We start from the raw sequence: 12,512 nt of genomic DNA, 5'->3' as shown, positions 1-12,512 counted from the left end.
ATATTTCCAAGGACACAGCAATATCCTTTCCTACCCTGATGCCCTCTCCCGCCCCCTGTCAGGTCCTTCTCACCCTGATCCTTCAGCCACAACGAGGAGTGTATTGGCAAGCAGTTTAGAAAGAGACACTCATGGCCTTTCTTAACAGCAAAGTAGATGCAACTCCAGCTTTCTAGCAAGTCAGGGATGAATTCCTGAGCACTGTCTAATTTTAAGGCAGCAGTTCTCAAAGTGTGGCCCCAGGATCACCTGAGAACCTGCGCCCCCACGGCAGACCTTCTGAATCGGAAGCTGCGGTGGGGCCCAGCAATCAGTTTTAATAGAGGCATGTCAGTGTTCTGGGGAGGAGGGAAACCTGAGAGACAGGAAGAAAGACTGGAAGCTCACCGTGTGTATCTGATTGACAGATTTGGGAACTCAAGACAGGCTGTGGGGTTGGCGGAGAGCGGGGGGGAGCGGGGGAAGCGGAGGGGCGGGGGGGCGGGGGGGGGGGGGGGGGGGGGGGGGGGGGGGGGGGGGGGGGGGGGGGGGGGGGGGGGGCGGGGGGCGGGGCGGGGGGACGGAGACATTAACAAAGGAGAAAGAGATAATTAAGGAAGAGCTTATTATGTAGTCAGAAAATCTACCCTGCCCCAGAGAGCTCTCTCGAAAGATGATTTCCGACATTTACGCCAGGAACTGGCAGACAGGGCCCTAGATGAGGCCAGTTCCGCGGATGTTCAGGGGTTAAATCTCGGCAACTCCCCGCCCCCACCCCACCCCACTTCGCCGCTCCCGCCTCGCGCGTGCGCGCGTGCGAGGCCTCGGGCCATAGAGCTAAGCAAGCCTCCCAGATTCCTAGAGCGGACGGCGCGATGGCGGGTTTACCGGGTGGGAGGCTTGACGGCGACCTGGAGAACACATCAAGGTATGGGTGATGTCGGCTCACGGATGGCAGAGGAACTCGGGCGGTCTGGGCTGCCCAGCGGCCTCGCAGCGCCGCCAGGGAACCGTGTACGGTTCCTTGAGTCTATAGGGAGTCGAGGCTGCCTCCGTGGCCCCCAGGCGCGGCTCCTGGGCACTGGGAGCAAGCTGGTCGGTGCTTGGCCTGGTGTGCTTTGGGTACCCGGCCAGTCGTTGACCGGGCTTGGGTTCTACTGAATGAGCATTAGAAACTTTGGAAGCAAGTGGAATCCAGAAGCTTGGATGTAGCCGCACGAATCAGCCGACGGAGGTGTGAGTGTGATGTCTCAGTAGTGTCATTTGGGTGTAGGAAGGGCAGCGAATAACAGAGAGCTAACTGCTAGGACAGAATTCTGAAATTCCCTCCCCTGCCTTATGTTTCCCATTATATCCTTAGTTTGGCAGCATTAACCCCCGAATTATTTTTTAAAACCTCTGGACTTGGAATGGAGATTACATGTCCAAGACGGGTGGTATACACAGTTGATAACACTGTGTGTAAAATAGATAACTAATAAAAAATTAGGTGTGATGAGAACATAGCTCAGCAAACTCTTCTTAATGCTCTGTGGTAACCTATATGGAAAGGAAGTCCAAAAGGGACTTCCCTAACTAACCCTGTCTGCTGGATGATGAGGGAGGAAGCATAGTAAATTTGAAAGAAAAGCACTTGAAAGTTAAATGAGCTTTTACTTTCTCCTTAACGTCTTCTATATCCAGAGGATGTTTTTGCTGGTCTAGTCTCAGAAATTATATCTTCAGTCTCTGCAATGATTCCCTTCCAAGTCCAATGGTGCCCAGTTGCCTCCAGGCCCCAGACTTCTCTGTGAACAAGAAAAGCTCACTGAGGAAATGGTAATTCTTCAGTTGCTCCCTGAGATATCATGTCCAGTTGCAGTCTATGGAGACTCAGTTCAGAGTCTTAAGAACACCTGTCAGGTGAGAAGCACTGTGTATCTTTTTTAATGGTTGGGGGAGGGGGTGGTTTGGGGTTACCTTACTATGTTAGTATCTTCTGGTGCTGTTGGTATTTCTCATTGCCAGTACCCTTCCCTGTATTAGGCAGTACCATCTCTTTTTTCACAAAAGAAAAAACATTCTTTTGTGTTGCAAGCTCCTGGCTTTATTGTACATTCTTGCAACCGAATTCTCCTGGCATTCCTTCCTCTCCTCCATTTTTCCCATTATAATCACCTCACCACCAAGCTGTCAGTATTCTGTATTTCCCCGGGGGATACTACCTGTGAACTAATCAAAGAAGCCTTTGCCCTCAAGGAGTTTATATTCTAGTTGCAGGGAAAGGAAATATATAAATATACAGTGTAGTATCCGTTGTGGCTCAGCTGGTAAAGAATTCACCTGCAATGCGGGAGACCTGGGTTCGATCCCTGCGTTGGGGAGATCCCCTAGAGAAGGGAAAGGCTACCCACTCCAGTATTCTGGCCTGGAGAGTTCCATGAACCGTATAGTCCATGGGGTCGAAAAGAGTTGGACACAACTGAGCGACTTTCACTTTTACTTAACTTTCGCAGTATAGTATCAGATACTGATAATGGTTATGGAGAATGTATCAGAATTCTGGCAGGAAACAGATAGCTGGATAATTCAGATTTCATGAAGAGGCTAGGCAGGATTATAGAAATCAACAAGGGATGGAGAAGAGTCTACACAAAGTCTAAGCTGATAGAACTATCTTCTGTCACCCAATCCACATCGCCCTTATCTTCTGCCAGCATCTCAGTGGCACAGAGTTCTTTATCTAGTCAAATAACATTAGCCTTTCCTAGATGATGTAAGTCCTTGGTGACCCTGTCTCTTTCAGGTTACTTTGGTGTACCATTGACAGGGCCTATTAGACATGAGAGAACTAATGGGCACCCCCATGAAGTCCTCTGAGTTCCAGTAGCAGCAACCATTTCCCTACTGGTAATTGGTATCAGTCATTCTGGCCAGCAGAGTGACCCATCTCTGCCCGCTGGTTTGGCAGTTTGAGGAGCCCAAAATACAGACGCAGGAAATAGTCTCAACTTCAAATTTAATAAAATTATGACTTTGTCCCACGGTAGAAGTATTTTTCCTTTGAAAATCAGAATCCTAAGCCCACCAAGCCCCAGATTGTAGGGATAGGAAGCAAAACTAATGTAAGTGAATTATAAGGTATAGAGTAAGAGACATTATTACTTTCTCTTCTGCCCTTGGCTCCTATATCCATGTGTTATGGCCATGGGGAATATATAGCGCTGTTTATCATCCTCTAGTTTATTGCATATATTGCATCCCATATGACAGAACTGCAAACTTATCAAGGTGTTATTGCCCAGCTGGTACCATAACTGAACCTTCATTTAATCATTCCACCATTATCATCATCCACTTAAATCTGGATGGTGGGACATATGATAAGGCCCATGAGTTATATGTGTATGAGCTCACTGCTGAACTTCCTTCTCTGTAAAATGACTCCTTTGGCAGTAATACTATATAGGATACTGTGATAAGAAATACAGCATTCTCTTAAGTCAATGTAAATTTTTATCTGGACTGTGTATATAGTCCTTTGAAAACAAATGGTTGCCCTCTCCATAATAAAAGGGTATATTGAATATGTCCCCAAGTGGCTACCTAGTTTCTATCTAGAGAATGGTACCTTATTAGGGCCTTAGCAGTTGGCCTCTTGGGCACATAGAAATTATTCTAGGCATATCAATCTTCATAAGTGGAGGTCCATATTGTTGAGCCCTTATATAGCCTCCATCTGTGCTGCCGTGACCACTTTGTGCATGAATCCATTGGGCAAACACAGCACTGGTAAAAAGGCTGATTGACATCATAATATGGATCGCTGTGTCCATCTGATTGAGAGGCTTCTCCACAGAAAATGCCCTTTGGTAGGATTCACATGGGCCACTAACTTAGTGGTTCGTGCTTTGGTTCATCCTCATGATATTCTTCCAGAATCTTTATTTCTCATCTTGTTCTGTCTTATTCTTCCCAAGTACCTAAGTAATCAGATTGGCTTCCCTGGTGGTTCACCAGTAAAGAATCTACCTTCCAATGTAGGAGATGTGGGTTTGATCCCTGTGTCGGGAAGATCCCCTAGAGAAGGAAATGGCAACCCACTCCAGTATTCTTGCTTGGGAAATTCCATGGACAGAGGAACCTGGCAGGCTACAGTCCATGGGGTCACAAAGAGTTGGACACAACTTAGCGACTAAATTACAGCGAGTAATTGGATAACCCATTAGTTACTACCTGCGAATCGTCAATACATGTATCTTAGGCTATGTTGCCTAAGTAGACGTGGAAAGTAGATAACCGGTATATACCTGAAATTCTGCCCACTGGAAGGATTTGCCTTTTCCAGCGTGTTTGAGGCAACCCCTGAGTAGAGGTATAAGCTGGTGCCCATACACTGGGCAGACCCATCTGTGCATTTTCCTCTTCTGTTAACTGGTAATAGGGACTCCCATGGGACCATGAGTATAGGTTGAGGGGGCGTGGTAGTGGAGAAATAGGAACAGGAATGGGAATTTGAGTCACTTGCACATGGAATTTACTTGTCTTTCAGATTTGCTTTTATAATGGAATACTGGTTTATATGTTCAGTTCTATGAATTGATGGATCAAATAACAACTAGTACACAGTGGTCACTTTATAATAGTTATTTGGTACCCTGTGGTCAAGCATTAAGTCTCTAATAGTGCTCAAGAGCAAGCCAAGATCTGCTTTTCACTTAGAAAATTGTTGGTAGAAGGGAGTATGGCCTTATTCCACTATGGTTCTTTTTTTTAATATTTATTTTTATTTATTTGGCTGTGCCAGGTCTTAGTTGTAACATGTGGGATCTTTAGTTGTGGCATGCCAGCTCTTAGTTGCAGCATGTGGGATCTAGTTCCCTGACCAGGGATCAAACCCAGACTCCCTGTATTGGGAGCATGGAGTCTTAGTCACTAGACCACCAGGGAAGTCCCTTCACTGTGGTTCTCTTACAGAGGCTTTCAAAAGTCTCCATACAGCAACCATGACTGCTCCTGACACTTCCAGTACCATTGGTTATCCTGGTTAATGAGGTCATGTGACAGAACAGCTTGCATTGCAACACGGTCCTTACTGTAGAACCTTTTTTTATTCTACTGTTAGTTATTCAGTCATGTCTGACTCTGTGACCCTATGCACTGTAACCCGCCAGGCTTCTCTCTCCATGGAATTCTCCAGGCAAGAGTACTGAGTCTCTCTCAAAAGTAGCAACCTTAACAAATTACTTAGATTGGTTATTTCAGTTCATTTACTATGGTATCTGTTCCCTAGAAAATGCAGGCCCATCAAGCATTATGCCTCTCTGAGGTGGTAAGAATTGGTTAGAGGTATAACCAAAGCGAGAGAATAAGCCATGTGACAGAGAAGGGTCTTCCAGGAAGAGGGAATAGCAAAAGTCAGAGCCCCATAAATATAGCAGGAACAGAGCAAGCCTGGGGTAGACAGGTGATAGGGGTGGTGTAGAATGAAATGAGGGCAGAGAGAAAAAAAGGGACCAGATCATAAGTTATTTCCAGTGAAATGGGAAGCCAGTGGAACTCTTTGCACAAGATAACATGTAAAGATCACTAACCATTATATGGAGAATAGGAGAAAAGTAAGTTAGCATAAAGAAAGTAAATGATTTAAGAGAATAGTCAACTATGTCAAATAAATCAAGAATAAGACTGAAAATTGACCATTGGATTTCTTAAGATAGAGCATATTAGGGGCTTTAATAGGTTTTGGTGGAGTTACAGAGAGAAAAGCCTGATTGCAGTGAGTTTAAAAAGGACTAGACTTGATGTTGCTTAGAATATAGCACTATGTGAACTATACATACCTGAGCGAAGTGTGAAGTGGCTTAACCACTTTGGAAAAATCTAGTTGAAGACCCAACAGTTCTGACCCTAAATTTATATAACCAAGAGAAACACTTGTATATGTATACCAAAATAGACGCACTAGCATATTCATATCAGCATTGTTTGAAATAGCACAATGTTCTTATCCATTGAAGAAGAATGGATAGATCACTTGTGGTATATGTCACATTATAGTGGTGAACATGAATGCACTGTGGGTGAATCTTCCAAACATGATGTTGAGCATAAAAACAGTCATAGAATATATGTGGTATGATTCCATAAATGTATAAAGTTCAAAAACATGCTGTCTTTGCTGCTAGGGATGCCATACCGAAACCATAAAGTGGGTGGCATAAACAACACAAATGTGTTTCCTCAGTTGTATGTATTAATTTTGGTCATCTATGCTTTACTTTGCTTCTAGAAGTCTTACAGCTTTAGGTTTTATATTTAGGTTTATATTACATTTCTAGTTAATTTTTTAAATAATTTTATTTATTTATTTTTGGCTGTGCTGGGTTTTTATTGCTGCACAGCCTTTTCTCTAGTTAGAGTGAGTGGGAGCTACTCTCTAGTTACGTTGCATGGGCTTCTCATTCCCATGGCTTCTCTTGTTGTGGAGCATGGGCTGTAGGCATACGGGTTTCAGTAGTTGTGGTGCACGGGCTTAGTTGCTCTGAGGCATGTGGGATCTTCCTGGATCAGGGATTGAACCTGTGTCTTCTGCATTGGCAGGCAGATTCTTTACCACTGAGCCACCAGGGAAGCCCCTCTAGTTAATTTTTGTGTATAATATAAGGAGGGGCTTCCCTGGTGGTTCAATAGGTAAAGAACAGAGTCAGAGTTAATTTTTGTTATTATGATATCCACTTGTAACACTTGCTTTTGAAAAGAAACTACTTTTTCACCATTGAATTATCTTGGCAACTTTGTTAAATGTCATTTGTACATACATAGTTAGATCTGTTTATAGACTCTGTTCTATTCAGTTAATGGATATGTCTATCCTTGCCAGTATCTCACTGCCTCGATTACTATAGCTTTGTAATAAAGCTTGAAATCAAGTAGTATAAGCTGTCCAGTTTTGTTCTTTTTCAAAATTGTTTAGACCTTTCTCTGACTTTCTACACAGAGTTTAGAATCAGTTTGTCAGTTTCTACAAAAAGGCCTGCTAAGAATTTGATTGAGGTTGCATTGAATCCACAGATCACTTTGGGAAGAATTTATCTTCTTAATATAAAATCTTCCTGTCTGTAGATGATGGTATATATTTCTAAGTCTTTAATTTCTCTTAGGAGTGTTTTGTAGTTTTCATTATGCAGATATTGCACATACCTTGTTGAATTTGCTTCTAAGTATTTCATTTTTTAGTGCAACTGAGCAAATCTTTTTAATTAAAGGTTCTAGTTGTTCATTGCTAGTATACAGAAATGCAGTCAGGTTTTGTGTATTGCAATAAAACCCATTACAAGTTCTAGTAACTTTTTAAAGACACTTTAGGATTTTCTGTATATGTGATTGCATAATCTGTAACACAGTTTGACTTCTTTTTTGTATATCATTTATTTTTCATGTTTTATTGCATTGTCTATGAATAGTGAATAGAAGTTATACAGTATTGAATAAAGTGGTAACATGTTCTTGTTTTCTTCCCTTCTTCCCAGGAGAAAACCATGTAATGTTTAACCATTAGGTATGACGTTAGCTATTAGTTTTTCTTTGCCTTTTATTAAAGTAGTTAATTTACATATAACATAGCTGATGTTAGGATTTAAATGTTCCATCTTATTTTTTTGTTTTTATTTTATCCCATCTTTTGTTTCTTTTTTGTTTTTCTTTTTTCTCTTCATGCGCCTGTTATTTACGTTACCAAGGTTTTTGTTTTTCCGTTTTTTCTCTATCAGCTTATTGTTTATACATCCTTGTATTGTTACTTACCTGTCACCTTATAGCTTTCACCTCATAGGCTTTCTCATATGTGATTCTGTGAGAAGATTAAGAGAAAATGCTCTAAAGCATTCACTGTAACATATTAATGTTTCTCCTATACATCTATTGATGTACTAGCTCTCTACCATCTTTGGGAGAATTAAGAAAATAGTCACTCATAATATTTTCTTGTGGAACCGTGTTTGAAAAAGGCTGCCTTAGAAATCACAATATATGTATTTAATTTATTACAGTTTATCTTAGTTTACTATTTCTAGGATAATCCAAAGACCTTGTAATATTTTGGTTCCATTTACCTTCCTCCTCTCATGCTATTTTTTCCATATATTTTAATTCTACATATATATTGTAAACTCCATGAGACACTCATGCCCATTTAGATTTACCCCAATACCTCACTTTTTCCTGTACCCTTTGCCTGAAGGAAATGGCAACCCACTCCAGTATTCTTGCCTGGAGAATCCCATGGACGGAGGAGCCTGGTAGGTTACAGTCCATGGGGTCACAAAGAGTTGGACACGACTGAATGACTTCACTTTCACTTGCCTGTGGCAAAGAGGATAAACCTCCACTTGGAGGCTTGGGATTTTGGATTTTAGCCCTTGAAATTAACCTCTGTCATGTTTTTAGCTCTACAGACCATTTGCAGTCTGACAGTGATGTACCTTTTATAGTAAACACTTCTTAAGAATGAGCTGATAGTCTCAAGAATTTCGGTGGAGCTCTCATGTTGTCTACCATTACAGACATCTGGTATTGTTGAGCATAGGAATAACTTCGTAAAAAAAGCAACTCAAAAGAGATTTCTGATCCTACTCCCTAATCTTTTTCTGGTTTACACACCTTAGTAAGGAAGTTTGGTCATTGAATATAGCTATTCTCAAAAGGATCATGTTTTCTTGGTCACTTTCTTCTAATAATCAAGACAAAAGAGGTAGAGGACTACATAGACCTATTTTTGAAAATTCAGGCTTCTTTCCTGGACTTGCTTCTTTCTTTCCCCTGGACAGCACATGACCAGCCTGGTTGGTATACACTCACAGTGACGGCTGCCACTGCCTCCTCCTCTTTTTCCCTTTTACCTCCTTCCAACTCCCTCACTGAAGTTTTCATTCATACTGCCTACTTTACATATATCAGTAAGTTGCTTATGTATTAGCTCTAAATAGTCAAACTTTGCTAATTACTGTAATTAGATTTCAGTATTCACAGATCTCTTCTTGTGACAAACATACAGAACATATCTGAGAAGCCACTTTAATAAAGTTATTCATTATTTATTAATTTTCAGTGTTTTGGAGTACTCCTATACTGTGACATTTCATAGGAAAATACTAATCTTTTTCACCTTAAAATTTCTTACAGTATGGAGAACATGTTCCATCTATATTTTGTTTATTGTTTTAGATGGTGTGGCTAAGGCCAGTGTTGGAGAGATGGCTTCCAAGGAGGAAATTACAGCAAAAATTGAACCATTGACTGAGGAGTCTGGCAACCCTAGAAACGATGTTCTCCGGGATTCTGAATGCAAAGAATTCTCTGGACTTGGGGATAAATTCAATGAAAAGGATCAGAACCTCTTTAAAAGAAGACAGCACAACTGTGATGAATGTGGGCAAAGCTTTGCTTGTAGTACAGGCCTTATTAGGCATCGAAGAACCCACTGGGAGAAACCCTATGGATGTGATCAGTGTGGAAAGGCCTTTAATGTGAGCTCAGCCCTGGTTCTGCATCAAAGAATTCATACCGGAGAGAAACCCTATCCTTGTAATTGGTGCATTAAAAGTTTCAGTCGGAGCTCAGACCTTATTAAACATCAAAGAGTCCACACTGGTGAAAAACCTTACAAATGTGATGAATGTGGGAAAGCCTTCAGTCAGAGCTCTGATCTTATTATACATCAGAGAATCCATACAGGAGAAAAACCCTATCAATGTAGTCATTGTAGTAAAAGTTTTAGCCAGCGCTCAGACCTGGTTAAACATCAGAGAATCCATACTGGAGAGAAGCCTTATACATGTAACCAGTGTAACAAACATTTTAGTCAGAGTTCTGATGTTATAAAACATCAAAGAATCCACACTGGTGAGAAACCATATAAATGCGATGTGTGTGGAAAAGCCTTCAGTCAGAGCTCAGATCTTATTCTACATCAGAGAATCCACACTGGAGAGAAACCATATCCATGTAATCAGTGTAACAAAAGTTTCAGTCAGAACTCAGACCTTATTAAACATCGAAGGATCCACACTGGAGAGAAACCCTATAAATGTAATGAATGTGGAAAAGCTTTTAATCAGAGCTCAGTTCTTATTCTGCATCAGAGAATTCACACTGGAGAGAAACCCTATCCATGTAATCAGTGTAGCAAAACCTTCAGTAGACTTTCAGATCTTATTAATCATCAACGAATTCACACTGGAGAGAAGCCTTACCCATGTAACCAGTGCAGTAAAATGTTTAGTCGAAGATCGGACCTTATTAAACATTACAGAATTCATACAGGTGAGAAACCCTATGAGTGTGATGAGTGTGGGAAAACCTTTAGTCAAAGCTCAAACCTTATTCTGCATCAGAGAATCCACACTGGAGAGAAACCCTATCCATGTAGTGATTGTACTAAAAGTTTTAGTCGTCGTTCAGACCTTGTGAAACATCAAAGAATACACACTGGAGAGAAACCGTACACATGTAATCAGTGCAATAAAAGTTTTAGTCAAAGCTCAGACCTCACTAAACATCAGAGAGTACACTCTGGAGAAAAACCCTATCATTGTGATTGTTGTGAGAAAGCTTTCAGTCAGAGTTCTGACCTTATTCTTCATCAGAGAATTCACACTGGAGAAAAACCATATCCATGCACACAGTGCAGCAAAAGTTTCAGTCAGAACTCAGACCTTATCAAGCACCAGAGGATCCACACCGGGGAAAAACCATATAAATGTAATGAGTGTGGGAAGGCTTTCAGTCAGTGTTCAGCTCTTGTCCTACATCAGAGGATCCATACTGGGGAGAAACCATACCCATGTGATCAATGTGGCAAAGGCTTTAGTCGGCGCTCAGATCTCATTAACCATCAAAGAGTCCACACGAGTGAAAATCCATATAAATGTGATGTGTGTAGAAAAGCCTTCAGCACATGCACTGATCTTACTGAACACCAGAGAATCCACATGAGAGAGAAACCACACAGGTGTGTTCAGTGCAGTAGAAGTTTTAGCCAGCTCGCTGATCTTAATCATCATGAGAAAATTCATGCTGGGGAAGACGCTTTGAATGTGGGAAAACCTTTAGTGTATACCCCAACTTTATTCAGTACTAGAGATGCTCTGCCAGAAAAAAATCTTAGGAATGCTGTTGATTATGAAAAAGGTTTTAATCAATGTTCAGCTCTCATGCTACATTAAAAAAGCACACACACTAGAGAGAAAACATAGTAATTCAATTTTTGTAATGAAAAGTTTAACTCAGAGCTCAGACATTACTAAAAAATTCTGAGAACAAATCCTGTGGGTAGAGGGAAAATCTTTAATGTGAAAAAAATTTACTGAATGTCAGCAACAATGGAAAAAAATTTCTGTCTGCTGTAATGTAAGAAAAGCTCTAGTCTTTGAATCAAATACAATCCACAAGAGGAAAGTTTTTATCATTATAAGAAATGTCTCACAGTGATAATGCAGAATGTTACCAGATATTGTAAAAATCAGTGTGGTGGCATGTGTAATCAGAGCTCAAAAAGAAATGTATTAGTTAGTGTTATAATCTCACACCTTTAGTGAGCCCAGATCACCAGTGGCAGAGAAGTTATTTTAGAGAATGTAGGGAAAACTTAAACCCTTCCCTTATCTTGTCATTCACTCTGCTAATTGGCATACCATTTATCTCCTGACAGCTGGAGAGTTCTACTTTATGCTAATTCTAGCTATTAAATTCCCTGCGTGCGAACATGCTATGCTATTCTGATATTAAACTTAACTACAAAACTCTAGTGCCCCATTTTCTGAAAGATTTTTTTTTCGTGGCTAAGTTTTGTTCTTCCTAGTGAGCACAAGTTTTTAAGTTTCTGTGATGTTCACAGCAAACGTGAATTTGTTTTCCTCTTAATTCAGCCCATCCATAAACTGTAGAGGTTTGAAATTATTTCAACACTATCATTTAATGGCAGCTTCTGAATATATGAAATAATTGTTTTAAATTCCATATGTTAAAGTATGAAGATTAGTACTGTGTTTATCCTGTCATCTATAGATTGAGCAAAATGTTGGCTAAAGTAATAACCTTCATGACTAATTCATATAGCATATTCTGTCTGCAAGTAAAAAGATCTGTTGATCTTTTTTTAATGGCAACATTCATCAGACTTTGTTTTGTTTGTTGATTTCTGACATACATACTGATAATAGGCCATGTATACTTGATATTTTCAACTGAAAAATAGTTTTTTAAAAGTAAGAAAACCTGTCTTTCTGGTATTAACCATTTGTTAAAATTCTGCTACTGTTATTTACTTTGACTATCCCCCATAATTATCCAATTAATATTTTAATACACATTGTTAAATTATTATGTGCAAGACATTTTTTTTTTTTTAGGTTTTCTAGTATACACAAAGAATACACTGTCCCCAGAAGTCATGAATTGTATGGTGATAAAGGCTGACATATGTAGGAAACATGGCTCAATAGAATCATTAAGGTAGATAAGACGCTTATAAGAGCTCACAGGAGGGAGGGTTC

At 40.4% G+C, this 12,512-nt stretch overlaps 1 protein-coding gene across 1 annotated transcript; it reads left to right on the top strand.

The window, feature by feature from the left end:
* Nucleotides 1-327: 327 nt before the first annotated feature.
* Nucleotides 328-12,340, top strand: LOC121817701 (zinc finger protein 271-like). The gene is made up of 3 exons (XM_042239148.1): nucleotides 328-472; nucleotides 614-907; nucleotides 9,184-12,340. Exons 1-3 carry the CDS (start codon nucleotides 328-330, stop codon nucleotides 11,181-11,183), a joined length of 2,439 nt encoding a protein of 812 aa, XP_042095082.1. The 3' UTR covers nucleotides 11,184-12,340.
* Nucleotides 12,341-12,512: the final 172 nt, after the last annotated feature.

This window comes from Ovis aries, chromosome 23 (genome assembly GCF_016772045.2).
Source record: "Ovis aries strain OAR_USU_Benz2616 breed Rambouillet chromosome 23, ARS-UI_Ramb_v3.0, whole genome shotgun sequence".
NCBI lineage: Eukaryota > Metazoa > Chordata > Mammalia > Artiodactyla > Bovidae > Ovis > Ovis aries.
This window is presented reverse-complemented; position numbering and strand designations above follow the sequence as displayed.

Excerpts from the sequence above, each read along its gene's own strand:
- LOC121817701 (XM_042239148.1), top strand. The coding sequence starts at position 328 with ATGTCAGTGTTCTGGGGAGGAGGGAAACCTGAGAGACAGGAAGAAAGA. Across the intron at positions 473-613 it reads GGAGCGGGGGAAGCGGAGGG|TCAGAAAATCTACCCTGCCC; the intron begins GCGGGGGGGCGG and ends CTTATTATGTAG. Across the intron at positions 908-9,183 it reads GACCTGGAGAACACATCAAG|ATGGTGTGGCTAAGGCCAGT; the intron begins GTATGGGTGATG and ends TTATTGTTTTAG.